The 24,681-nt window shown below is 37.8% G+C and overlaps 3 protein-coding genes across 11 annotated transcripts; 1 reads left to right on the top strand and 2 right to left on the bottom strand.

Annotated features, from left to right (window-relative positions):
- Positions 1–240: 240 nt before the first annotated feature.
- On the top strand, positions 241–15,200 carry LOC103839454 (putative Myb family transcription factor At1g14600). Of its 9 annotated transcripts, none has more exons than XM_033279108.1 (9): positions 241–3,409; positions 10,207–10,283; positions 10,358–10,394; positions 10,637–10,772; positions 10,896–11,019; positions 11,289–13,092; positions 13,258–14,531; positions 14,598–14,751; positions 14,856–15,200. In XM_033279108.1, exons 1-6 carry the CDS (start codon positions 3,235–3,237, stop codon positions 11,535–11,537), a joined length of 798 nt encoding a protein of 265 aa, XP_033134999.1. In that variant the 5' UTR covers positions 241–3,234; the 3' UTR covers positions 11,538–13,092; positions 13,258–14,531; positions 14,598–14,751; positions 14,856–15,200. The 9 variants fall into 9 exon arrangements, with proteins under 9 accessions (XP_033134999.1, XP_033134998.1, XP_033134997.1 ...); XM_033279107.1 differs by having other exon boundaries at positions 14,606–14,751; XM_033279106.1 differs by having other exon boundaries at positions 13,258–14,751; positions 14,856–15,186.
- On the bottom strand, positions 15,159–20,713 carry LOC117127964. The gene is made up of 2 exons (XM_033279100.1): positions 20,318–20,713; positions 15,159–20,031 (listed from the first exon to the last, which is right to left on the bottom strand). Exon 2 carries the CDS (start codon positions 20,029–20,031, stop codon positions 18,583–18,585), a length of 1,449 nt encoding a protein of 482 aa, XP_033134991.1. The 5' UTR covers positions 20,318–20,713; the 3' UTR covers positions 15,159–18,582.
- Positions 20,714–23,901: 3,188 nt separating this feature from the next.
- Positions 23,902–24,570, bottom strand: LOC117127702. The gene has a single exon (XM_033278329.1). It carries the CDS (start codon positions 24,568–24,570, stop codon positions 23,902–23,904), a length of 669 nt encoding a protein of 222 aa, XP_033134220.1.
- Between the last annotated feature and the right edge of the window lie 111 nt (positions 24,571–24,681).

A 24,681-nucleotide genomic window follows, 5' to 3' on the forward strand; every position in this document is an offset into this window, starting at 1 on the left:
CAAAATAATAGATTTATGGTTTTAATTTTTTAAACCGGTGAAGTTAAAATATATTAATAATAATATTCAAATTTAAACTAATTTAAAAAAAATAATATTTAAAATTATTATTTATGTGCATGGTACATGAATATTATATTATTAGATTTTTTTATATATCGATATATAGACATATTTAAAATTATATGATAAGAGACACATTTAAAATAAAAAATAGTTAAATATAACATAAATTGAAAATTATTTTGATAAAATGTAACCTTAACTCTACTAAAATTTAAATAAAATCAAAATAATTTTTTTAACCAAATCAAAAGGAATAAAACTACAAAAAATATATTTATGGTTTTATTTTTTTCAAGCGATAAAGTTAAAATAAAAATGATAATGTCCCAGTATAAACTAAAATTTTCTTTAAAAATAAATAAAATTATATTTCTTTTTTTTTTTATTTCTGCGCATTGCGCCAAAAAACTCTTAGTATAATTGTATGATATACACAAGGGCAAAGCTAGGCGATATTATTATTACTGGGGTATATTTTAGTGATAATATAAAAACATAATTAGGAAAAAATCATAAATCATGAAATTAGAGGGCAAACTGAAAAAAAAAAGATTTGGTGTACGGATGAATTTGGCATTAATTTCTGTAAAACGTTAAAAATATTCTTTACAAAATTATTTTATGAAAAAGTAGTGGGTGTATTTGTACCCATGGCTAAAATGAAGCAGCTTCGCTTTTGAATATGTTATAACAATTATATCAAAAATTATAAAAAAATTAAGTAGTATATGAAAGTCAGATAATCCATTCAGAAGTGAAAAACAACCACATTGGTGATATCTCATTAAATATCTTAACATTAAAAATGAAAATCGAAAAAATTGAAAATAGAAAGGTAAAATAATGTTAAGAGAAAGTACATGTTTTCTAGTTTGAGAAACTGGAAAATGAGATTGGAGATATTCTTGGTTGAGAAAAAAAAAAAGAATAGAGATATTCTTATACCTATGTGGCACTTTATAATTTGTTCATTTTTTCCCTATGATTTATAATTTAGTTGTTATATTGAACTACAAATATTTAATTTATCTAACAAATTACCTAGGTGAATATCTAAAGCGATAGACATGCTTTATATGGTAGTAGAGTTTGATTCGCACAATCTAATATGATTCCTAATTGATTAACCAAAATTGGTTCACCGGTTTTTGTTTAAACATTATGAGATTAATGGTCAAAGAACCATCATTTCAAAAAATGTATTAGAGATAATGTTTCACATCGAACACTGAAAATTATCTTAAGTAATATATATATATATATATATATATTTTGATTTAATATATATACAACAGTTTCTTAAGTCGGACGGCATTGGTTTGGACGTTTTGAGGGATCATTACATTTTAGGCTTATCAAAATTTCAAACTAGTATTATCAAAAGTTGAATTCGGACAAATGAACATACTCTGGAATGCTCATTATATGAAGAAAACGTATTCCATGGACAATATTCTATCAAGAATTTCCTAGTTAAGAAAAATTTAATCAATGTATTGAGCCCGTCGTTTAAGAAATTGGAGAAATCAGTAATTACTGTGGGCTATAATGCATGTATACCTTTGACTTTTAATTTTTCATTGATTTCGATGTGCAAAGCAACGATGAAGATTGAAGACTAAGAAGAGAACAATGTGCAAAGGACTGTGAGAGTATTCAGTACGATGTGAATGATCGGTAGAAGTGTAATTGTAAAATTTGCTAGAATTTATTTTTTTAACTATTTTGTTGTATTTGTAATAGTGGTAAGAATTAAATAAAAATGAAATATACTTATACATCTATTTTTTTAAAAAAATTAACAAAATAAAAATGTAATAAACAGGATTCATAGAACGATTTTTTATTTTTGGTTGTAGATTTAATAACTAATATAAAGCATAGTTGATAATTTTAAGTTGTAGATAAAAATTAAAGAAAATGAATATAATAAAGAAGAAAAATGAATGGGAACCAGGAGAAAATGTAAGGAAAGTAGGGGAATGAAGTCAAAACGGTGGTCCAAAAGGACCATATACTAAATTTCTGATTTACTTAAATCAGAAAGTTAAACACGAAACCCTAAGAAAGATAGAAAATAGGAAGAATTATTATGCTATGGTCAAACCTTAGCAGTTGGGCTATTTTAATTTTGATTTAACTTTAATTATAATATGGTCTAAATTAACCTATAGTGAAAAGAGCGAGTAAAGTTTTGGGTGCAGAGGAAACTTAAACTTACTCATTTGGGTAAATTCCTACAAGGTAAATAAGTACTCCTGAGTTTATTTGATTATTTCTGGAAAGAGATTACTATTAGGAGTTAGGACCTAAGAATAGATAATTCTTTTCATGCAATATATAGCCTATTGTGGAATTCTTGTACGTTGATGATTTGATATGCAATGATCATTCTTTAAAGTATTTAAATATATATAAGATAATAAAAATGGTCAGGAGTCAAGACTAATGTAACCAAAGTCAAATAAATATTCGTATGATTACCGTTTTTGTAGATTATAGATGGGTAGATACTTGTCGCTAGGTCAAAAACACATGTGCTCTCATTCTTTTAATAAACAAAATTATAAAGGGACAACATTCCAGCTGATTATTTGCGCCTCTAAATTTCTAATACATACATAAAGATGTATATTTATTCTTCTTATTTGCTATTCTTAATTGTCTGAATATATAAGTGACCAAAAACTGAATTTACGAGGTTTATATACGAATCGTCAAATCATTACTATGTCGTGAACTATTATAAGGAAAAGAATTATATAATTGTCGATTTATGAGTTTATTTTTTTAGTGTAGTTTTAAAGATGTAACATCATTTAAATTGGACAAAGAGAATAGATGGAAAAAGAGACAGTCATGCAGTTTTAATTTTTATTATTTTTGGCTTCATGCAGATATACATATAAATTAGAGAGAGATAGATACATATGTATGATAGTGTGCATCCAAATTGGACAAAGAGAATAGATGGAAAAAGAGACAGTCATCTTTTAGAAAGAGCCAAAACCATATCAGAAAAAAAAACTCTTTTAATCCAAACCATACCCATGTACAAATCCTCTCTCTCTTTCTTCCCTCAAAATTCTTTTTTTCTTGGGTTTAAGGAAATTTTAGATCTTGTTCTTGAGGGGTTTTAGGGTTCTTGGGACTAATTTTTTTTTAGAAATGGGTAAGCGTGGTGGGAAAAATGGTAACGAAAACTATGACGGCGTTGGTTTTAATGGTCAAGGAGGCAGTGGAGTTAGGTCATACGTACGGTCTCCGGTGCCTAGACTCAAGTGGACGCCGGATCTCCACCGTTGTTTTGTTAACGCCGTCGATATGCTTGGTGGCCAACATCGTACGTCCATATTTTGATACTTTATTTTATTCACACACACACATACACACACACACACGTACGTCCATATATATATATATATATATATATATATATATATATATATATATATATGTCTTAAAGTTTCTTTTCGGTATTTCTTCAAAGATTAAAATTTCTCATGCACTTTTGCTACTTTGTTGCATTCATATATATCTTAAAAATTAAAGTTTTTTTTATCTTTTTGAAATAGTTTGAAACTTCTCAACGTTAATCTTCATCATCGACCTAAACAACCAAATTGGACAAGTTTTTGAACCAAGCATCACACCTTTGCTTGTTTGTTTCATTCATATATCTTAAACGTTTTCTCTTAGTTGCTAAAAAAAACGTTTTCTCTTATAAAGTATTGTAATTTCTCATTTTTTGTTAATAGAAAATTCATGACAAAGAATCATCATAGTCACCTTTTTAATATTTTTTTGTTCTCTTTTGTATTTTTGTTGGGTTTGATGAAACAGGCACTACAAGAAAACAGCGGTATTCTGACGGACGTTCCGACGGAAAATGAATTCCTCGGAATATACCGAGGCATTTCCGAGGAAACACAAAATTTTGCTTCCTCGGAATTCCGTCGGAATATTCCGACGGAATTCCGAGGAAAATTCATTTCGTCGGAATATTCCGACGGAATACCGAGGAAACTAGTATTCCTCGGAAAAAACCGATGAATTCCGAGGAAATATTATAGACGTTAGAGAGCCGTTGGAGTGCCGTTGGGGGGATTTTAAAAATTCCGAGGAAATTCCGACGAACTAGCCGTTTGCATCGGAATTCCGTCGGAATTTCCTCGGACCGTCGGCAGGATTTCAACTATAAATACAAGCACCCCTCTTCCTCTTCATTCATACCATATCTTCATCCTCCCTCTCACTTTCTTTACACACGAATTTGATTCATAAAAAACATGTCTTCTTCAAATTATTTTCGTTCTTGGATCGATCGACCTCATTTGGATCCGAACACGAGATTGCTTACGGAAGAATACCAACAAGGTATAACCGAATTCATGGGGTTAGTTCACCGACAACCGGAAGCAAAAACAGGTATGTTAAGATGTCCTTGCTCTAATTGTAAAAATAAAAAAGTTATTAAAGAATGGGATGTTTGGACTCATTTATATTTGAGTGGGTTTACACGAAGTTACAAAATTTGGTATCATCATGGAGAAACTGATTATGAACTTGGTAGTACTAGCGAACCTCAGCCAGCGGTTAGATTAGAAGATCCAATTAGAACGGATGTAGATTACGGTGTAGGTACTGAGCAGATGGTAAATGATCATTTTAGAGGGGAAGATTTACCCAATGCCGAAGCTAGGAGATTTTATGATATGTTGGATGCTGGAAAGCAACCATTGTACGAAGGTTGCAGAGATGGTCATTCAGCTTTATCATCTGCTACAAGATTGATGGGCATTAAGACGGATTATAATTTGGCTGAAGACTGTGTGGATGCGATTGCTGATTATGTAAAAGGTATTCTACCCGAAGATAATGTAGCTCCTGGCTCATACTACGAGGTTCAGAAACTCGTAGCTGGTCTTGGTTTATCGTATCAGGTAATAGATGTATGCAGAGACAACTGCATGATTTATTGGAGGGCGGATGAACAGCGGGTTTCATGCAAATTTTGTGGGAAGCCTCGTTATAAAGATACGAGTGGAAGAGTTCCAGTACCATATAAAAGGATGTGGTATTTGCCTTTGACGGAAAGGTTGCAGAGGCTGTATCTGTCTGAACGCACAGCGCAACCAATGAGATGGCATGCAGAGCACTCAACAGATGGTGAGATCAGACATCCTTCAGATGCAAAAGCGTGGAAGCATTTCCAATCAAAGTATCCCGACTTTGCGTATGAGAGAAGAAATGTCTACCTTGGATTATGTACTGATGGTTTCAGCCCGTTTGGCAAGAGTGGAAGACAGTATTCTCTATGGCCAGTCATTCTTACACCATACAACCTACCCCCAAACTTGTGCTTGCGACGAGAGTTTTTGTTTCTCTCGATTCTCGTTCCCGGACCAGAGCATCCTAAGAGATCACTTGATGTGTTTCTTCAGCCACTAATATATGAGTTGCAACAACTATGGACTCAAGGTGCTGAAACATACGATGTTTCGTATAAAGAAAACTTTCAAATGCGGGCAGTACTAATGTGGACAATAAGTGATTTTCCAGCATATGGTATGTTATCTGGATGGACAACGCATGGAAGGCTATCATGTCCATATTGTCAAGATAACACTGATGCTTTCCAACTAAAACACGGAAGGAAAACGTGTTGGTTTGACTGTCACAGGAGATTTCTACCACCAGATCATCCATATCGTAGAAGTAGGAATTTGTTTACGAAGAACAAGAGGGTGTTTGACAGTCCACCTCCGGAAATTCGTGGGAAAGATTTGAAGAGACAACTTAGAGATTTTGGTGCAGAAAGGACGCCAGACGTCGGTGGAGTGCAGCAGAAGATTTAGGTGGAGTTGGCCTTGTAGTCGATTTAACTGACTTCGGAGAAGAAGCCGCCGTTCACGTAGAGGATGAACCAGTGATTGGAGAGTTTCACCAAGATCCAGATTCAGATTCATCTGGTGATGACGACTCAGAAACAGACTAGCGTCGACATTTTTTTTTTTTTTTTAAAGGAAAATTCCGAGGAAATTCCGAGGACAGATAGGTTTTCCTCGGAATTTCCTCGGAATAGATCTTCTCGATTGATAACCCCAAGTTCCTCGGAATTCCCTCGGAAAATTCCGAGGAAATTCCGAGGAACTCTTTATGTTCGTCGGCATTTCCTCGGAAAATTCCGAGGAAATTCCGAGGAGATGGGGATTTGATTATAGATTCTTTTTCCTCGGAATCTCCTCGGTATATTCCGAGGAAATGCTGACGAACATAAGGATTTCCTCGGAATCTCCTCGGTATATTCCGAGGAAATTCCGAGGAACTGGGGGTTTTAAATCGAAAACAACGTTTTACGGATTGAATAACACGTATATAACCTTCATTAAGTGTCATAACCAGATTATGATGTTTGGAACTATGAACTTTGGTGTTTTATCCAATAACAAACACTTTTACGATTGCATGAACGAAAACCACACAACATAAGAGAAACACTTATACACTTTAATAAATGGTAAAGGGAATACTTACAATTATTTTTGAAATTGTGTTATTTCATGGTTTATGATCATCTATACAAAGAATCCTCAATGGTATGCATTATAATTGTATAAGAAATGAAATACGGCGAAAATAATCGATGTTTTAAAACCCCAAACCCTGGTTCCTCAGAAATTCCTCGGAGATTACCGAGGGTATTCCGAGGAATCATTGTTCGTCGGAATATTTTCATTTAACCGGGTAAACCAAGCCGCCAAATATTTCGGGAAAATTGAATCAAAGAATTCCGAGGAAATTCCGACGGAAATATTAAATATTTCCGAGGAAATTCCGACGGATAGTTTCCGTCGGACGCCTCATAATATTAGGGCGAGCCCGATCTTCTTCCCCATTTCTCTCTTTCTCTCCGCGCCGCTGAGCCTCTCCTCTCGCGATTTCCGGCGACTCCACCGTTCTCTCTCGCGTTTTTCCGGCGAATCTCCCCTAATCCTCCCCCATAATCATGTAAGAACCCTATCCCACTCTTTTAGGTTAGATTTGTATGGTTTTTAAGTAGATTTGATGATTTTGGAATGAGATTTATAGATTTTGTTAGGGTGAATGGTAGATTTGTGTAAAATCGAGTTTGATTATGTATTTCACTTGATTTGAATTTTTTTTTTAGAGTTTTTATTAATTTTGTGGTTATAAAAATCGAATTTGAAATTATATATATATATTGAAAACGTTTTTTGTATATAAAATCTATTTTTTGCATTTTAAATTCATTTATATATTTATTAAACATTTTTAAAATCTATAAAACTTTTTTTAAGATTAAAAATCATTTATATAATATTTAAAAACATTTTTTTGTATTTTATATGTAAAATATAAATTTCTATATTTATTAAACATTTTTAATATTATGAAAACTATTTTTGTAATTATTTAACATTTTAAACATTTTTAAAACTATTTTTCGTAATTATTATGTTTTTGGGATTTATTTAAACTATTTTTAAAATTTTTAAACTATTTTTTATTTATTAAAACTTTTTTTATTTAAACTGTTTTTTTTAATTAAAATTATTAGAACTAATTTTTAAATATGTTTTTTTTTTAATTTACAGGTCTAATGATGATCAGATCCGGCCTCGCTAGCGTCGTAGCCGGGGTGGTATGGGGAGCCAGTCTCGGGGTTCTTCCAGCCATGTTCAGGATTCCGTTTCGCCCCACAGCTCATACCATACATCTCCCTCTCCATTACTCGCTCCTGCTGCTCCCGCTCCCGCTGCTGCACCCGCTCCTGGTCCCGCTGCTGCACCCGGTCCTCTGGGAGTGATGAGGGTTGCGGAGTTGGTTCGACAGCCCGGTCGTGACCATCTTCCCTATCTCACTGAGTATCCACATGGACATGGTCAAACATGGTAATTTAAACTTTTATTTTTTAAACTATTTTTTATTTAAACTATTTTTTTATTTATAATTTATTTTTTTATTAGGTTCAACCGATCCGGGAATGGGATCAGCGCATGGATCAACCGTATGATGTACTCGGCCCTCGACAGCGGACATCCGACTTTCACTCACTTCCCTGTCGAGAAGCAGCATCTGTGGTTTCAGCAGTTTGCGGTAAGTATTCTAATTTTTAAATTATATTTTTTATATTATTAAAACTATTTTTTGTAATTATTAAACTATTTTCTATATTTATTAGACATTTTAAATATTATTAAAACTTATTTTTGTAATTATTAAACTAATTTCTATATTTATTAGACATTTTAAATATTATTAAAACTTATTTTTGTAATTATTAAATTATTTTTTTAATTATTAAACTATTTTTTATTTATTAAAACGACGATTTTTGTAATTATTAAACTATTATATTTTTGTGCTTAAAAACTATTTTTAAACTATTTCAGCAAGAATTCAACTGGAATGCCGATGATACGCTCTCTATCTATCACCATTTTGTCCATAAAGTTATGGACAACTATGAGAAGCAGATGTACGAGTGGAAGAAGAAGTGGGAAGTAAACAAGGTAGTTTTTAATTTATTAACAATTTTTAATTTATTAAACTATTTTTAAAATTATTAAACTTTTTTTTTTAAATTAAAAGGTCCCAAAGTCGATGAACGACACGGTCTGGAAGGAGTTGTGTGCGCATTGGGATAAAGAAGAGACGAAAGAAACTTCTTCCACCAACTCCAACAACCGCAGGAGCGACCGTAAAGGAAAGGGCATCTACAAGCATAACTTGGGTGCTCAATCTATTGCCACTCTGGCGGATCGCATGGTAAGCTCAACCGCTTTTTCTTCAATTATTTAAGTTTCAGAATTTTATTTTTTTGCATTTTCAAATTTCTAATGTTTGTCTAATTTATTTTTTTTCAAGGCGGAAGAAAATGAAGGCCACCCAGTTGATGATCTCGCCCTTATGAAAAGGGCGTATACCAACAAGAAGACCGGCCAGATTGATGATGGTCTTGTGAGGGACGTGGTCGACCTGGTCCAAACTCAGGTGTATGACGAAGTGTCTCAGCTTCAAACCGATGATGACGATTCGACGGCCTCGACCAACTTGTCTCGGGTTCGAATCAACGAAATCGTTGAATCGGTAAGTTTTTTTTTTTTTAAAGTTCAATTTAATTATTTCTTGATTTTTATTTTATCATCAATTTAAATTATCTAAACTTGGTTATTTATATTTCAGTCGGTTCCAAAGAAAAAGGGACGTTTGGTCGGTTTGGGTCGTCGCTCCCGGTCGGCTGCTCCTTCTTCTGCACCACATGCGTATGTTGATCCAGAAGTTCTTACGGCTCAGCTGAAGGACAAGGATGATCGGATATCTGCGTTGGAGACTCAGATGGCAGCTCAACAGGCGGGCTATGAGACCCAGAAGAGGCTGAACGAGCAGATGATGGAGATGATGAAGAGGATGTACCCGAACGAGACGTTCCCGAACATTCAAGACCCGTAGTTTTTTTTTTTTTCCAAAAACTCTGAATGTTTTATTTAAATTTGAATATTATCTACTATGTTTTATTTTATGTTTTATTCAATTTTAATTTTAAATTTTAAAAATTTTAATTTTTAAAAATAAAATTAATTTTAAAAAAAAATAAATTTTTTAAAAAATAAATTTTTTCAAAATTCCGAGGGAATGGTGTTCCTCGGAAAATTCCGAGGAACTTTCTCCCCTCGGCAAATTCCGACGAACTTTAAGTTCCTCGGAATTTTCTGAGGGAAAAAGTTCCTCGGAATTTTCCGAGAAACTCCACTCCCTCGGAATTTTCCGAGGGAGTGGAGTTTCTCGGAAAAGTCCGAGGAACATTTGTTCCTCGGTATTTTCCGATAAACATTCCGAGGAATATTTCGTCGAAACTTCCGAGGATTGGACCATCGGAATTCCTTCGGTATTTTCCGAGGAACCTTCCGACGAACTTCGTGTCCTCGGAGTATCCTCGGAATTTTGTTTCCTCGGAATTCCGTCGGAAAATTCCGACGGAATTCCGAGGAATTATGAATTTCCGAGGAGTTATTTCCGAGGACTTTTTTCGTCGGTATGTCCTCGGAATAGCGTTATTCCGACGACATACCGACGATTTTTTCCCTCAGTATCCCGATGTTTTCTTGTAGTGAGGAGCTACTCCAAAGCTTGTTCTTAAGATGATGGATGTAAAGGGACTCACCATTTCACATGTCAAGAGCCATCTTCAGGTAACAAATATACCAAATATTAGTTTTCTCTCTCTTTCTTATCCTTATATTATTATTTATAATATCCTGAACAGATGCATAGAGGTTCTAAACTCACTTTGGGTAAACCAGGTAATGTATACTTTTTTCTTCATTTTTTTGTAATTTTCCATAAATATTCTGATATGATTTTCGAAACAATGGGACCGTTGAATTATCTGAATTGTTAACATCAAAACTGTTGAATTATCTGAATTGTACTCCATGATTCATAAGACAATTGTCATAAAAATACATAGCTATTTTAATAGGTCAATAGAATATTCATTTTGGTCATAGCCTAATTCTTTATTATTATTATTATTTTGAAACAGAGGAAAACTCTTTATTTTCAATAAGAAGACAAGACACCGAAGAGGATTATCTTCAGGACTACTTGTCTTTACACACAAGGAATGATTGTCCTACGGGTTTTCACACCTTTTCTCTTTCTTCACATTCTTCTCTTAGGTAATTTTATTTATTTTAAATAGTTTCTGACAAATCCTTAATTTGCATCAGAAATGATATCATATACTTTTTGTCTCTATTTGAATTGTCTTTTTTGTATTTTTAAATATTACTTTGGTACAGAAGAGGAAGAAGAAAGGGGCATACTTCAGAGTCTCGTGGTGGAGATGATGTTGATGACTCTCTTCACATCATGAACATGAAGACGAACGGAACGACGACGTTTCCATCACATCATTTCCACCAGGTATATTTTTATCTTTTATTTTTGTCAACAGGTAATTAGAAAATAAACGTTCTTGGTATAAATTTGAACACTTAACCGGGGTCAAAGCGTTGACAAAAAACAAACCGGGGTCAAAGCTAAACCAAATCTAATCTGTTTGATAATTGTTTCTTTGAAATCCCAGGGGGGTGGGCATAGAGTTTGGTTTAGAGTCTTAACTGGCTCGGTTAAAACTGGGTAACCCCTGGATATTTCCGGTTTAGTAAATAATTTCGTTTTTTGCTCAATAGAATACAGAGAAGGAGACAAACCCTTGGCATGAACACGAACACGAACATAAACATGAACATGAAGAAGAAGAACTGTCGTTGTCCCTGTCGTTGAATCATCATCATTTGAGAAGCAACGGATCATCAGTGAGCGAAACAAGTGACGCGGTCTCCACATGTTCAGCACCATTCGTCAACAAAGATTGCTTCGGTTCTTCGCCAAAGATTGATCTCGACCTTAACCTTTCAATTTCTCTCCTTGGCAGCTGAGACCACGAATTAAATCTTTATTTATTAGATTAGTTGTAGTGAAACATCATAATCTTTTGTTAAACTACTAGGATTTCTTGTTTTCCAAAGATTTAAAGTCAGAATCGACAAAATTTTGAAAATAAATTTTGAAGTTATGTATACATCAAACTGAAACCCAAAATGTATAAAACAATAATGAATCCAAACCGAAAATAAAACAAACATAGCCATAACTTACATCTTAAACAAAACATGCAAGTTGGATCCTTTGTCACGGAACATGAGAGGCTCACTAGTAGTAGTTCTTCACTCACTTTTTTGGGTACTTGGAGAATTTTTTTCTGAGGATTGGTATAGCTACTTAGACAGGTTCGTAAAGGTAGTTAGTTTAACGATGTAATAAGTTCTTTCTTTGAAATAAAATCGAGTACTTTCAAAAAAAAAAAAAATCCATTATGTTGATTACACTTATGTGTAAAACATTCATGAGAAAGATAACAAAAATGTCTTCTTGTTCGTAGGCCCAAGCCCCCTTTTCTCGCAGTTATAGATATTTTACTGGACCTTGGCATTTGATTTTTTTCGATTTGGTTTCGGGCTTTTGAGTTTTGAGTTTTGAGTTTTGTGGGTGTTCGGTTTTGTGGTTCACGTTGGTAAAATTTTATATTCGTTTAAAAGATATTATAAGAAAGATTGCATGAGTAATAAATTCTTTTTTTTTATAACATCAGATTAATAAATTCTTATTTATCAAAAGGGAAATGATTAAAATATACTCCCTCGGTTCCACAAATATAGATTTTTTTAGTATTTAATATATTAAGAAAACACATTAAACTTCTATAATAAATGTATTATCTTCTGTAATTTTGAATTGGATTAAACATTTTTTTTTGCTCTGCTGAATCGGATTAATCATGATAAATACATTGGTTGGTGGTTTGTGAAATATGGTATGATTGTTTGTTGATTTTTACTCATGTCTGAATAGAATTCAATCGTAGTTTTGTGTTAGGTTAGCTATTAAATAGCTGCTTAAGTGGTTTGTGTGAGGTAATGGTAGGTTTAGGTAATAAATTGATTTATAGTTGGACTGAAATGAATGGTGTTCTGTGTAGAAGGAGGTTGTGTGATGAATGCTTTTAGATATATGTCTACTCGGTTATGGTTGGTTGTGATCAATGCGTTGATCCTTCTCTTCCTTACATAAACCGCGTCTTTAATCTCCTACTTTCTCACCTCACTTCTTTTCTTTATCTCTTCCTTGTTCAAACCGTGTCTCTTCTCTTCCTACTTTCTCACCCTACTTCTTTTCTTTATCTCTTCCTTGTTCAAACTGTGTGCTTCTCTTCCCTAGTTCAGTTCTTTTTTTCTCTCTTCTTTAAGCTTACTTCGGATATGGATTCTTATCCATCTACCCAGAGTTCAAAATTTGTTGAACTACTTCACAGACAACAAAGCATTTCGTTCGGTAACTATGAAAATAGTGTCTCATTATCTTCATCACAACCTCTGTTTCAACGCACGCTAGGAACCGGAGATGGATTATGTCTACCTAATTTTTTTGTTTAATGTACTTGTTATGCTTAAATTGTGCTTGTTATAAAACTATTTTCATGCTTTACTACAAGGATTTTTTTGCGTTGGATATTTTCTGCTTATATACGTTCTGCTTAACTTGTACTTTTCATGAAAACAGTTCTGCTTATTTACGTTTGTCCATCTTTTAATAATGCAGGTGAGAGAGTGAACCATTGGGAGCACCCGTGAGAGAGAGGTGGTCATCAATCACAAGCAGCGACAACAGTTTTGTATCCTTGTGTCACACGACAGTGAGAGAGTGTGTGTGTTTGGGTCTGTGTGTTCTTGGGTCAGTGCTGTTAGAGTGGAGCATTGGGTCAGTGTTGTTTGTATTTGTATGTGTCTGTTGTATTCTTGTGTCACGAGAATGTGTTGTGTCTGTGTGTTCATGTGTCTATTGTTTGTATTTGTATGTGTCACGGGAATGTATGTGTGTTTAGAGTGGAGCATTGGGACAATGAATGTGTGTGTGTGTGTGGGCTCTTGTATGTATGTGTCACGAGAATGTTTGCCGAACTCTTTCACACTTTATAAATCTGATACAACAATACTTTCTCTATCTCACAACATTTCACACTTCTCACCATTCTCTTTCTCCATAACAATTCATACGTCTAATACAACAAAACTTTCTCCATCTCACAACATTTCACACTTCAAACCATCCTCTTTCTCTATTATTCTCCTCATCGAAAGCAATTCATACGTCTCTCCACAATATATAATCTGAAACAAGAATCTGAAACAAACCTCTTATGGCGTCATCTTCTCACAACACTTTCGAAGGTAATATTGATGAAACTTTCGATCAATATTTTGATCAAACTTTCGATCAAACATTTGAAAATTTGTGCAATGTTGATGGTGATCAAGAAGATGAAAGGAAGACAAGGAAAAAAGGGTTTTTACCGAAATAAATCGTGAAGATGGCCATCTCCGGTTATGGAATGATTATTTCAGTGATGCTGCAACATATCCCAAAAATCTATTCCGACGACGATTTAGAATGAACAAGGCATTGTTCATGCATATTGTTGATCGCCTTTCCAATGAAGTTCTGTTCTTTCGTCAAAAGAAGGACGGTATCAGAAGGCTTGGTCTCTCTACACTTCAAAAGTGTACAGCAGCTATATGTGTGTTGGCATATGGTTATGCGCTTGATGCTGTCGGCGAATACCTCAGGCTCGGTGCAACCACTGCTCGGTTATGTGTGGAAAATTTTGTGGAAGAAATCATAAATTTGTTCGGCGATGAGCACCTAAGAAGACCAACACCGGCTGATATTCAACGTCTACTTCATATTGGAGAGCTTCGTGGATTTCCCGGGATGATATGAAGCATCAATTGTATGCATTTGGAGTGGAAGAATCATTTTAGAGGCGGTTGCTTCATATGATCTCTGGATATAGCATGCGTTTTTCGGACGTCCATGTATCTTAAATGATATCAATGTTCTTGATCGCTCACATGTTTTTGATGACATAATAAATGGTAAAGCTCGGCAGGTGAATTTCTCGGTCAACGGAAGAGAGTATAATTTGGCCTACTATCTCACCGATGGTATTTATCCGAAATGGGCAACTTTTATCAAATCTACTCCAATTCCACAAGAAGCTGTCCGAAAAGATGGGGAGCGTGCTTTCAGAGTCTTGTAAGCTCGATTTGCCATTGTTAAAAATCCAGCATTTTCTTAGGATAAAGTCATGATTGGGAAGATTATGAGAGCATGTATCATACTCCATAATATGATTGTAGAAGAGAACGAGATGAATGCACTCAATATGATGTTTCGGATTTTCAACAAGGAGAAGGCAGCAGAAGTTCACATGTCGATCTCACCTATTCGACATATATCCCTACAAATATTGCCAATCAAATGGTGTTTGAACAAGAATTCGTGATAGACAAGCACATCAACAACTGAAAGGTGATTTGGTTGAACATATATGGCGTAAAAATTTGGACGTGATGAAGACAACAACTGAACTTCGATGCCTCTTTGAAATTATTATCGTTTGACTTTATTTTATTTAATAAGTAAATTTAATTTTTGTTCAAAATTTTATGTTTAAAAATAATTTTAATATTTGTTTTGGTTAAGAACCTTTATTAAGAAACTACTATTAAACCCCTATAATTAAGTGTATCTTAGCAAAGTCTCTTAGTTTAATGATAACAAGACCTTGACCTGTCCGACCGGGCGGATATTTATTTTATGTTTTTAGTTTTTTTAGTTTATATTAAATGATGTATTTGTAGTACTTAAATATAAATTTATTTTGAAAATTAATCTTTGCAGTTATAATAAAAATAAAAAATAAAAATTTAATAAAATATTCTGATATAAATTTTATCCTACTTAAAATAATATATAGGTGGGTCATAAATATTTTCCAGTTTTAAAATCTTAGCATCCCTTAAAAACAAAGAAAATAAATTTATAAATACATAAAATATATAAACAAATTTGAAACTATAATATCTATTAAAATAAATCTGTTTAAGAAAAATAATCTTGCGCTGTTGTTGTTTATATCTAGAGCTTGACCCGTGACCGTATAAATATTTGACCGTATAAATACTAATAATATATGAATAAAATATTTTATATTTTATTTATATGTTATATAAATTGATTATGATGTGTAGTTTTTTATTTTATTATTTATTACTAACAAATATTAAAAATATTTAATATGTTAATATAAAATATATTAGGAAATCTGTTTTGGTTAATATTTGATTAAGTAAATCTATTATTTAAATTAGGAAAATACATTAAATGCTCAAATCTATTATTTAAATTAGGAAAATAAAAGCATACTTATATATATATGTGATACACTAAAAATGAATCCTTGCTACTGTCAAGTTAACAGTGGTAATTGTAATATTTGAGATTCAATCCAGAGGACCAGTTTACTCTTTACTCTTATGAGTTCAATGTCAAGCTGAGAAACAAGTGGGTTTTGAGAATTAATTGCGACAAAAGTAACAAGAATGCCTAGGTAATTTGAATTCAATTTAAATGAAGCTGGCTTAGGGTCAATAATCGGATGTTACTTGCAGAACTGAACAACTATTCAAGTGCGATGAAATGCGATCTAGAACTCAGATCACTCAGCTGGAACAACTCACTATCGTGATCTTATTCCCTATGCGAGTCGGTCTTGAATCCTAAGCTCTCGCTTGGAACAAGACGCGAAAGCAAGCTTTAGATGCGAGATCTGATTAGTTCACTTAATACCCTAATATCTACTCTCGCTGATTAGGGATACTAAGCTCATTCAATATAGGTCGACTTATCTCCTAACGGTTAGCTAGAGGATTAAATCATAGATCCAACATTAAGTGATCAGTTCAATGCAGGCAGTAAGATCAATATGAATGAAGATAGTTGAGATCACTTATTTGTGTTCAGTTCATGCGGCTAACACCCTACAACCCTAAGCAAGCTTTGCCTACTACTCAATCATAAAGCAGGATGACACAAGCAAGATTCCTGAATAATACTGCATATAAAATAAGTAAAAAGACAAAGGGTTCAGGGTAATCTTCTCGTGAGAATGAGAGATGGAGCCTTCTCCCTTACAAGTTGCGTAAAATCCAAAAGAGTAATCTAGGTTTCTTGTAAAACGCGTGTGTCCTTTAAGAAAACGATAGCCTCTCCTTTTATAGGGAGGCGCTGGTGATAGGAGAATAAGAGAAAGAGAAAGTCGAAACTAGGGAAAACTCCAGAATATGAAGTTTCCTTAATGAGCGGGAGCAGTCTAATGCTTGATCTCTTCGGGAGCAACCCTTGGGTTGTTCTAAATGACTGTTCCACGTTGAATCCTTCGAAACAGCATCAGACTTCCTGAAACTCTCTCCTTTACTCTTTCACATGTTCCCAACCTAGAATGATGTAAATTAAACACGAATTAGGACTGAAAATGAGCTCAAAGTGCACATGTATTGGTATTAAAAACACCACATATCAATTCCCCCAGACTTAGATCCTTGTTTGTCCTCGAACAAGACCAAGCCTCAAGAGCAGGGAGAAAGGTTTGAAGGAGCGGGAACTCGCTTTGTCTGAATAACCATGCTCTTACCACACATCTCTGAACCATACAAGCTGTAGAATCAGATCGCACACCCTTACCAGAACACCCCACGATTGCTGTTCGAAGATCAGCTCCGTACTCTGTATCTCATACCTGAAAAGGTTGCACTATCGAGACAAAACTCCTTTAAGAATCATTTAAGAACAGCGTGAGCTTCTCATTACAAGCACTATTCAGGGTAGACGGGTTGATAAGGAATAGGCTGTTTTACGGTGGAGCTGAGAGTGTTTAGGGGTTACCGTGTTTGAGTGCATGCAGGATATCGCGCAAAATAGCAAGAGAGGACGGATCTGTTGAAGCCCACAACCCTTACTCATCTCTGCCTCACGGATTAGATTGTTCTACAATGTGGATCAATCGTGCCACTGTTCTTCAGCTCTTGACTTCTTTTTATTCCTCCAAAATCTGCGCCCACTTCTTGCTCACCCTTTTCCAGCAGCATGCATCTCGAATCTACCCTCTCCATCATAAATAAATTAAAGCATTCGGTTTTTTTTTTTTTTTTTTTTTTTTTTTTTTTTGAGTGGAGATGGAGGGAGGTATCGGGACGAATGTTTTGCAGCCGCTGGGGGTCTATCCTCTGTTTCTCATGGGGTGCCATTGTTCCATGCGCCTTCGACTGTTCCTTTCTTTAAGGATTGATCTTGTCGACTGTTCTCAATCTGCTTGCTCTTCTCTCTGAGTGTCAGGCGTCAACGAGTAAGGGGCTGTGTCAATCCTATCCTCTCCGGCCCTTTTGCACATATCTGCACATATGACATTGAAAAACAGAATGCATGAGGGTGAAAATAAAGGTTTAGGTAGAAGGTTGGAACTAGCTAAAAATGAGCTAGCCGCTCAGGATCAGCAAGATTGGTAAAAAGAATAAGAAGCCCTGAGCGTTGGTCTCGTTTCCCTGATCTAGTGCCCATAACAAGAAGAATTTCAGTCAAGATTAGGTTCAAGTTGGGTGGAGTTGAGTCTACCCAGTGTAACCTGATCGGATGAGAGCTTCTGGAGAGTCAAATGAGATGAGTCAAAGGGTGTTCCAGGTCCAAGTATGGGCTCTTTCATCACTGCTAAGGTCACTGGATAAGAATGTTAGAGCACGAGGTGGTTAAAAGAATATATCACAAGGTCCTAATTCCCACAAGAGTTTTAAATGACTCGATCCTAAACTGACTCGATAAAACATCAAGATGACGCAAGGACTGACTCAAAAACAAAGAAACAAAAAAATAGAGTTTCAGCACCCAGTGCTTCCCCCAGACTTAATCGACACCATCCCTGGTGGAAATGAAGCTGAGGTCAGCCAAAAAGCAACACAGCATAAAACATAAAAAATAAAAATAAAAAGTTCAGATGGATAGAACAATGGATAGAGGATAGTCCTTGCGGACTCAGTCGGACTCGCCGCTCTCGGCTGGGTCAAAGGATCGCCTGTTGCGCGAGCGATGAACCTCTTCTGAAAAAGGGCCAGTTCCCATGGGCTCCTTGCCTGGTCGGTGGGATCTTGGTGGTCGATCTGTCGTAGACTGGCGCTGGGCGCTCCCTCCAATGCATCCCCCAGTGACGAGGTGGAGTATCCTCCGCATAAGGCTGTTGTTCTTTCGCTGCGAGTCCACCATCCAGCGTCTGTAAGCTTGATCATCGGTCACATCGGCGAGCTCTCCTAGGTCGTTGGATGGGTCGGCTTCAGGGGTGATGTCCTCAACATCATCCATGTCTTCGTCAGGGACCGCAGCACGTGGATCAGTGCAAAGGAGCTCGGGGGGAGGAAGAAACCGTATGTTCTCAAACACGCTGAACCTGGTGATCTCGGGGTGAGGCAGTTTGGTCAATAGCTGAGTTCCGGCTTTATCGTAAAAGCTGTAGGTCTCTTCATCTCGCATGATGTGGCACGCCATTAGGTACCTAATGTCGAGGTACTGGACCTCCTTGTTGACGCTGTATTTGGTGAGATCAACGTCGAAATGCTTGAAAAGCGGTGTGAGCAGGCTGCCGCTCCTGTCTTTCTTCTTCGAGCCGTGCATAAGGCACTGTCGCCGCTCGCATATCATGGTGATGAAGTTGAAACCGGGATTCGTCTTAACCCTTTGAATGGGAATTCCGGAACCAGAGGCGCGAATTTCATCCTCAATACCAGTGTACAGGGTTTGCAGCTCCCCGTTGGTGACCTTCGAGGTCAGATCCTTGGCGAACAGGAGGTTTGAGATGATCTTCGCGATGACACGAAGCGCGGGGTTCCGAATCTGCGACTGGTAGACCTTCCCGGCTGTGAAGTTCCCATTTGCAATGCAGTCCCAAAAGGCGTTAGAGGGAGAGAACTTTTTCGCCACCGCTACCCCCTTTGGTTCGGCGGCCATCTCATAGATTTCATTGAGCTTGTCGAGGGACAAGCGACAGTACTCTCCATCCGCCATGAAAGAGAACGAGCAGTTGGCGTAGGAGGGTGCGTCGGAATCCTCGTAGGTGATCGTGGCCGTGGCGAGCATGTGGCGAACAAGGTCTGGGTAGAGCTCGTGCGTTGTGTAGCACAGAGGAGCAATCCCGATGGCGTGCAGCGTTTCGAATACATCCTCGTCGATCCCAAGATCAGCCAAAGTTTCTGTGTGGCAGAAACGAGTGGGCAGCATGTCAACTCGGAGGAGGGCGTTGTAACGAGCTGCTGTCCCCTTATCCCACCCCTCGCAATTGAAGTCCAGGAGCAATGGGCTGTCGAGATCAATCAGTTCACCCTCTTGCTCGCGGGGCCATGGGTAGGAGGCGGACGTTTGTTGCTGCACTTGCGGGGGTGGCGTGCTGCACGTGGCTCTCGTTCGCTTGGCGGATTGCTTAGTTCTTGCCATCTACAAGGCAAACAAGATCAAGCATTAGTTCTATTATGTCACACAGAAGAAATGGAATCGAGGTATTCCCATCTCTCCTTGTGCGAACTGCAAACCGCTGTTCACTTCAACAAATTTCAACCAAATCAAACTCAAATCGCAATCGTGAAATAGGAGAGTGTTCATATTCTAAATCAACCCTAACAGCACGAGGGGAGATCGATATCAAGTGGTTAAACAAGAATTGATCTATGAAAGCGGTTAGAAATGAACTTGCAAACCGAGTTGGGATTGTCGGGCCTCTTACCTGTGGAAACTGGTAAAGTGATCTGCAAAAACAGAGAGAACTCGAGATTCCAAACGAATGAGAAGCAAAACCACTTAAAACGGTTGAGAATCAAAGATTTGGTGGTTTGTTTAGAGAAAATCGCAAGTGGGGGATCAGTGTACGGCGGACTGAAAGGGAAAGTGAAGGGTGAAGCCTTAAATAGGCAAAACCCTAACTGTTCCCGAAATTATTCTCTTTTTTTTTTTAAATTTTTTTTTTTGTTCGGAACACTTACCTGGAACAGTCGATGGGTTGTTCTAACAGAAGAACAGTCCGTTGGTTGTTCTGAGTGAAGAGTCCGATTTTTTTTTCTGCAAAATAAATTAGAAAAGGAAAAGAACAGACTATGTAGACAATGTATGTACTGACCAGTGGGTTGCTCCCACCAAGCGCTTGTTTAAAGTCATTAGCTCGACTTGGATCAATTGATCAGGCTGATGGGGGCTCGCTTAGGGGAATTTCTTCTCCCTCTGCGATAGTGGAGTCAGCAAGGTAGTGCTTGACGCGCTGTCCATTCACTACAAACTCGTCCCCTTTTCTGTCTAATAACACAACTGCTCCGTAGGGTCGAACTTCCTTAACAGTGAAAGGCCCGGACCTAGACTTCAACTTCCCTGGGAGACTTCAACTTCCCTGGGAATAATCTCAGCCTCGAATTGAAAAGCAAGACCTTATCGTTTGGTTCGAATTATCTGGCAATGATCATCTTGTCATGGTAGGCCTTGGTTCTCTCTTTGTAGATTTTGGAGCTTTCATAGGCGAGGTGCCTTATCTCCTCCAGTTCATGAATCTGGATCATGCGTCTCTCGGTTGCTGGCTTGATGTCGAAATTCAGTAGCTTGACTGCCCATGCAGCCTTGTATTCAAGCTCGACGGGTAGGTGACATGTTTTACCATACACCAGGTGGTAGGGAGTCGTTCCTAGCGGCGTCTTGTAGGCCGTTCTGTAGGCCCATAGCGCATCGTCCAGCTTAAGCGACCAGTCCTTTCGCGATGTGTTGACAGTTTTCTGCAGGATGCTTTTGATCTCCCTGTTGGACACCTCAACCTGTCCGCTCGTCTGTGGATGGTAAGCAGTTGCCACCTTGTGGTTCACTCCATTCTTTTTTAAAAGGCCCTGAAATGCCTTGTTGATGAAGTGTGTTCCACCATCGCTGATTACGACCCTAGGCACTCCGAACCTTGGGAATATGATTGAGCTGAACATCTTAGTCGCCACTTTTGCATCGTTCGTAGGGCTTGCCACTGCTTCTACCCACTTAGACACGTAGTCAACGGCGACAAGGATGTACTCGTTCTTGAAGGACGCAGGGAATGGTCCCATGAAATCGACTCCCCAACAGTCGAATACCTCAACCTCTAGAATGTAATTCTGAGGCATCTCATTCCTCTTGCTGATGTTCCCAAGTCGCTGGCATGCATCGCACCTGGCTACGTAGGCTTGAGCATCCCTGAACATAGTCGGCCACCAGAACCCTGCTTGGAGGACTTTAGAAACCGTTTTGAATGCAGCGAAATGACCTGCGTAAGATGAACCATGGCAGTGGTGCAGAATTCCTGGATATCTGCCTCTGGAACACACCTTCTGAACAAACCATCCTTGCCTTGTCTGTACAAGAACGGTTCATCCCAAACATAACGCCTTGCCTCTCTCAGGAATTTCCTCTTGTCGTTTCCTGTGAACTTAAGTGGTGGCTTTTCAGCAGCTAGATAGTTAGCAATCTCAGCAAACCATGGGAGGTAAGGATATTGCTTTTGGATCAAGGCGACAGGATGTTTCGAGATGTGAGAACAATCGGACGCCTTCCTCGGAGGTTGTTCCGCGATGCTGGAACAGTCTGACATGGTTCTTAGAGATTGTTCCGCGTAACACAGACCAATCGCGTTGACGTGTTCAACTGGGTGTTCCTCATCAAGAGTTGTGTCGTCCTCAATCTTCATTCTGGACAGATGGTCAGCGACCCCATTCTCGACACCTCTCTTATCTTTTATCTCTAGATCAAATTCTTGGAGAAGAAGAATCCACCTTAACAACCTCGGTTTCGCATCTTTCTTTGTGAGCAGGTACTTAAGAGCAGCATGGTCTGTGTGCACAATCACTTTAGATCCCACTAGGTAGGACCTAAATTTTTCGAAAGCAAAAACAATAGCCAGAAGCTCTTTCTCAGTTGTAGCGTATCTGCACTGAGCTTCATCCATAGTTTTGCTAGCGTAATAGATCACATGAAGTTTCTTGTCCTTACGCTGCCAAGTACTGCTCCAACTGCAAAATCGCTTGCATCAGTCATGATTTCAAAGGGTAGGTCCCAGTCTGGTGGTTGCACAACAGGTGCACTGACTAGAGCTCCCTTGATGGTGTGGAAAGCAGCTAGACACTCACTGTCGAAATCGAACTTGATCTCCTTACAGAGCAGTCTGGTGAGTGGTCTTGCTATCCTTGAGAAATCCTGGATAAACCGTCGGTAAAACCCAGCGTGACCCAAGAAACTCCTGATGGCCTTCACGTTTGTTGGTGGTTGCAAACTCATCATCACTTCGATCTTTGCCTTATCCACCTCAATTCCTTTCTCGGAGATCTTGTGCCCTAGAACAATCCCGTCTGTGACCATGAAGTGGCATTTCTCCCAGTTGAGTACGAGGTGTTTCTCCTCACATCTTTTAAGAACCCTGCACAAGTTTGACAAACAGACATTAAAGGAGCTTCCATAGACGCTGAAATCGTCCATGAAACTTCCATAATGTCTTCAATCAGGTCAGTAAAGATCGACATCATGCAGCGCTGGAATGTTGCTGGCGCATTGCACAAGCCGAATGGCATTCTCCTGTAAGCGTACGTTCCGTAGGGGCATGTGAACGTCGTTTTCTCCTGATCGTCTGGATGGATGGGAATCTGAAAGAAACCTGAATAACCATCTAAAAAGCAGTAATATGGGTGGTTAGCCAATCTCTCAAGCATTTGATCAATAAAAGGGAGTGGGAAGTGATCCTTTCTAGTTGCTGCATTTAATTTCCTGAAATCTATGCACATGCGATGTCCTGTCACCGTCCTAGTAGGGATCAATTCATTCTTTTCATTTGTGATAACAGTGATCCCACCTTTCTTAGGTACAACATGAACAGGACTGACCCATTTACTATCAGAAATCGCATAGATCACACCTGCTTCAAGAAGTTTCATTATCTCTTTCTTAACGACATCTTTTAGATTCGGGTTTAACCTCCTCTGATGTTCGACAGAAGTCATTGATTCATCTTCCAAGTGGATTCTATGCATGCATAAATCAGGCGAAATACCAGGGATGTCAGCTAGCGAATATCCTAATGCCTTACGATATTTTCTAAGCTCGCATAAAAGCAATGCAGTTTCCACATTATTCAGCTCAGCATTCACAATGACAGGATATGTGGAATTCGGACCTAAGAAAGCGTACCTGAGCCCTTTGGGAAGGGTTTTAGCTCAACTTTGGGAGCCTTGAGCTCGCTCCAGGGATCCTCTGGTTGGTCCGGTTTAGGGGTCGCTCCAGATGGAGTGGTCTCGCACCTGTTGATATCCTCCCCCAGACTTAGACTACCATTCTCCCCATACTCCTTGCGGAGTCAAGCATCTTGGCATATCCATCAGCATCAATGTTCACCATACTCTGCTCGGCTTCAGCACGCACCAGTGCAAGTTCCAGTGGGTCTTCGGTAAGAATCTCCTCGATCATTCCTTCTTGTGGTTGGAGCGGATCAACCCCTTCATTGACCTCAAAGGTTTGTCCATCCAACATCGGCTTCTTTAGCAACTCATCCATTTCGAATTGCATAACTATGTCCCCAAGATTCAGATCAATCTTTCCCTGTCGCACATCAATGATAGCTCCGACAGTACATAAGAATGGTCTTCCCAAGATGAGGGGGTCCTTAGACTCTTCTTCCAATTCCAGAACAACGAAGTCTGCTGGAACAGTGGTGTTCCCTACTTTCACTTGGAGATCCTCTAGAATACCAACAGGAGATTTGACTGATCTGTCTGCGAAAACCAAGGACATCTTAGTTGGTTTGAAGTGCGTGTATCCGAGTCGTAAAGCTACAGAGTAGGGCATGAGATTCACGCTAGACCCAAGATCCACCAAGGAGCAGGCGAAAACTGTCTTCCCAATCTGGATAGAGAGGACAAATTTGCCGGGATCTCCTCGTTTTTTTATTTGCCTGTTCTGAAGCACTGCGCTGCACTCCTTGGAAACTGTCATGAACTCGCTCTCGTCTGATATTTTTCCTGAGATCAACCCTTCATAAAGCTACGCATGGAGGGCATCATCTGAATCGCATCCATCAGGGGAAGTCGGACGGTTAGATCTTCA

Source organism: Brassica rapa, chromosome A09, assembly GCF_000309985.2.
Source record: "Brassica rapa cultivar Chiifu-401-42 chromosome A09, CAAS_Brap_v3.01, whole genome shotgun sequence".
NCBI classification, from domain to species: Eukaryota; Viridiplantae; Streptophyta; class Magnoliopsida; order Brassicales; family Brassicaceae; genus Brassica; species Brassica rapa.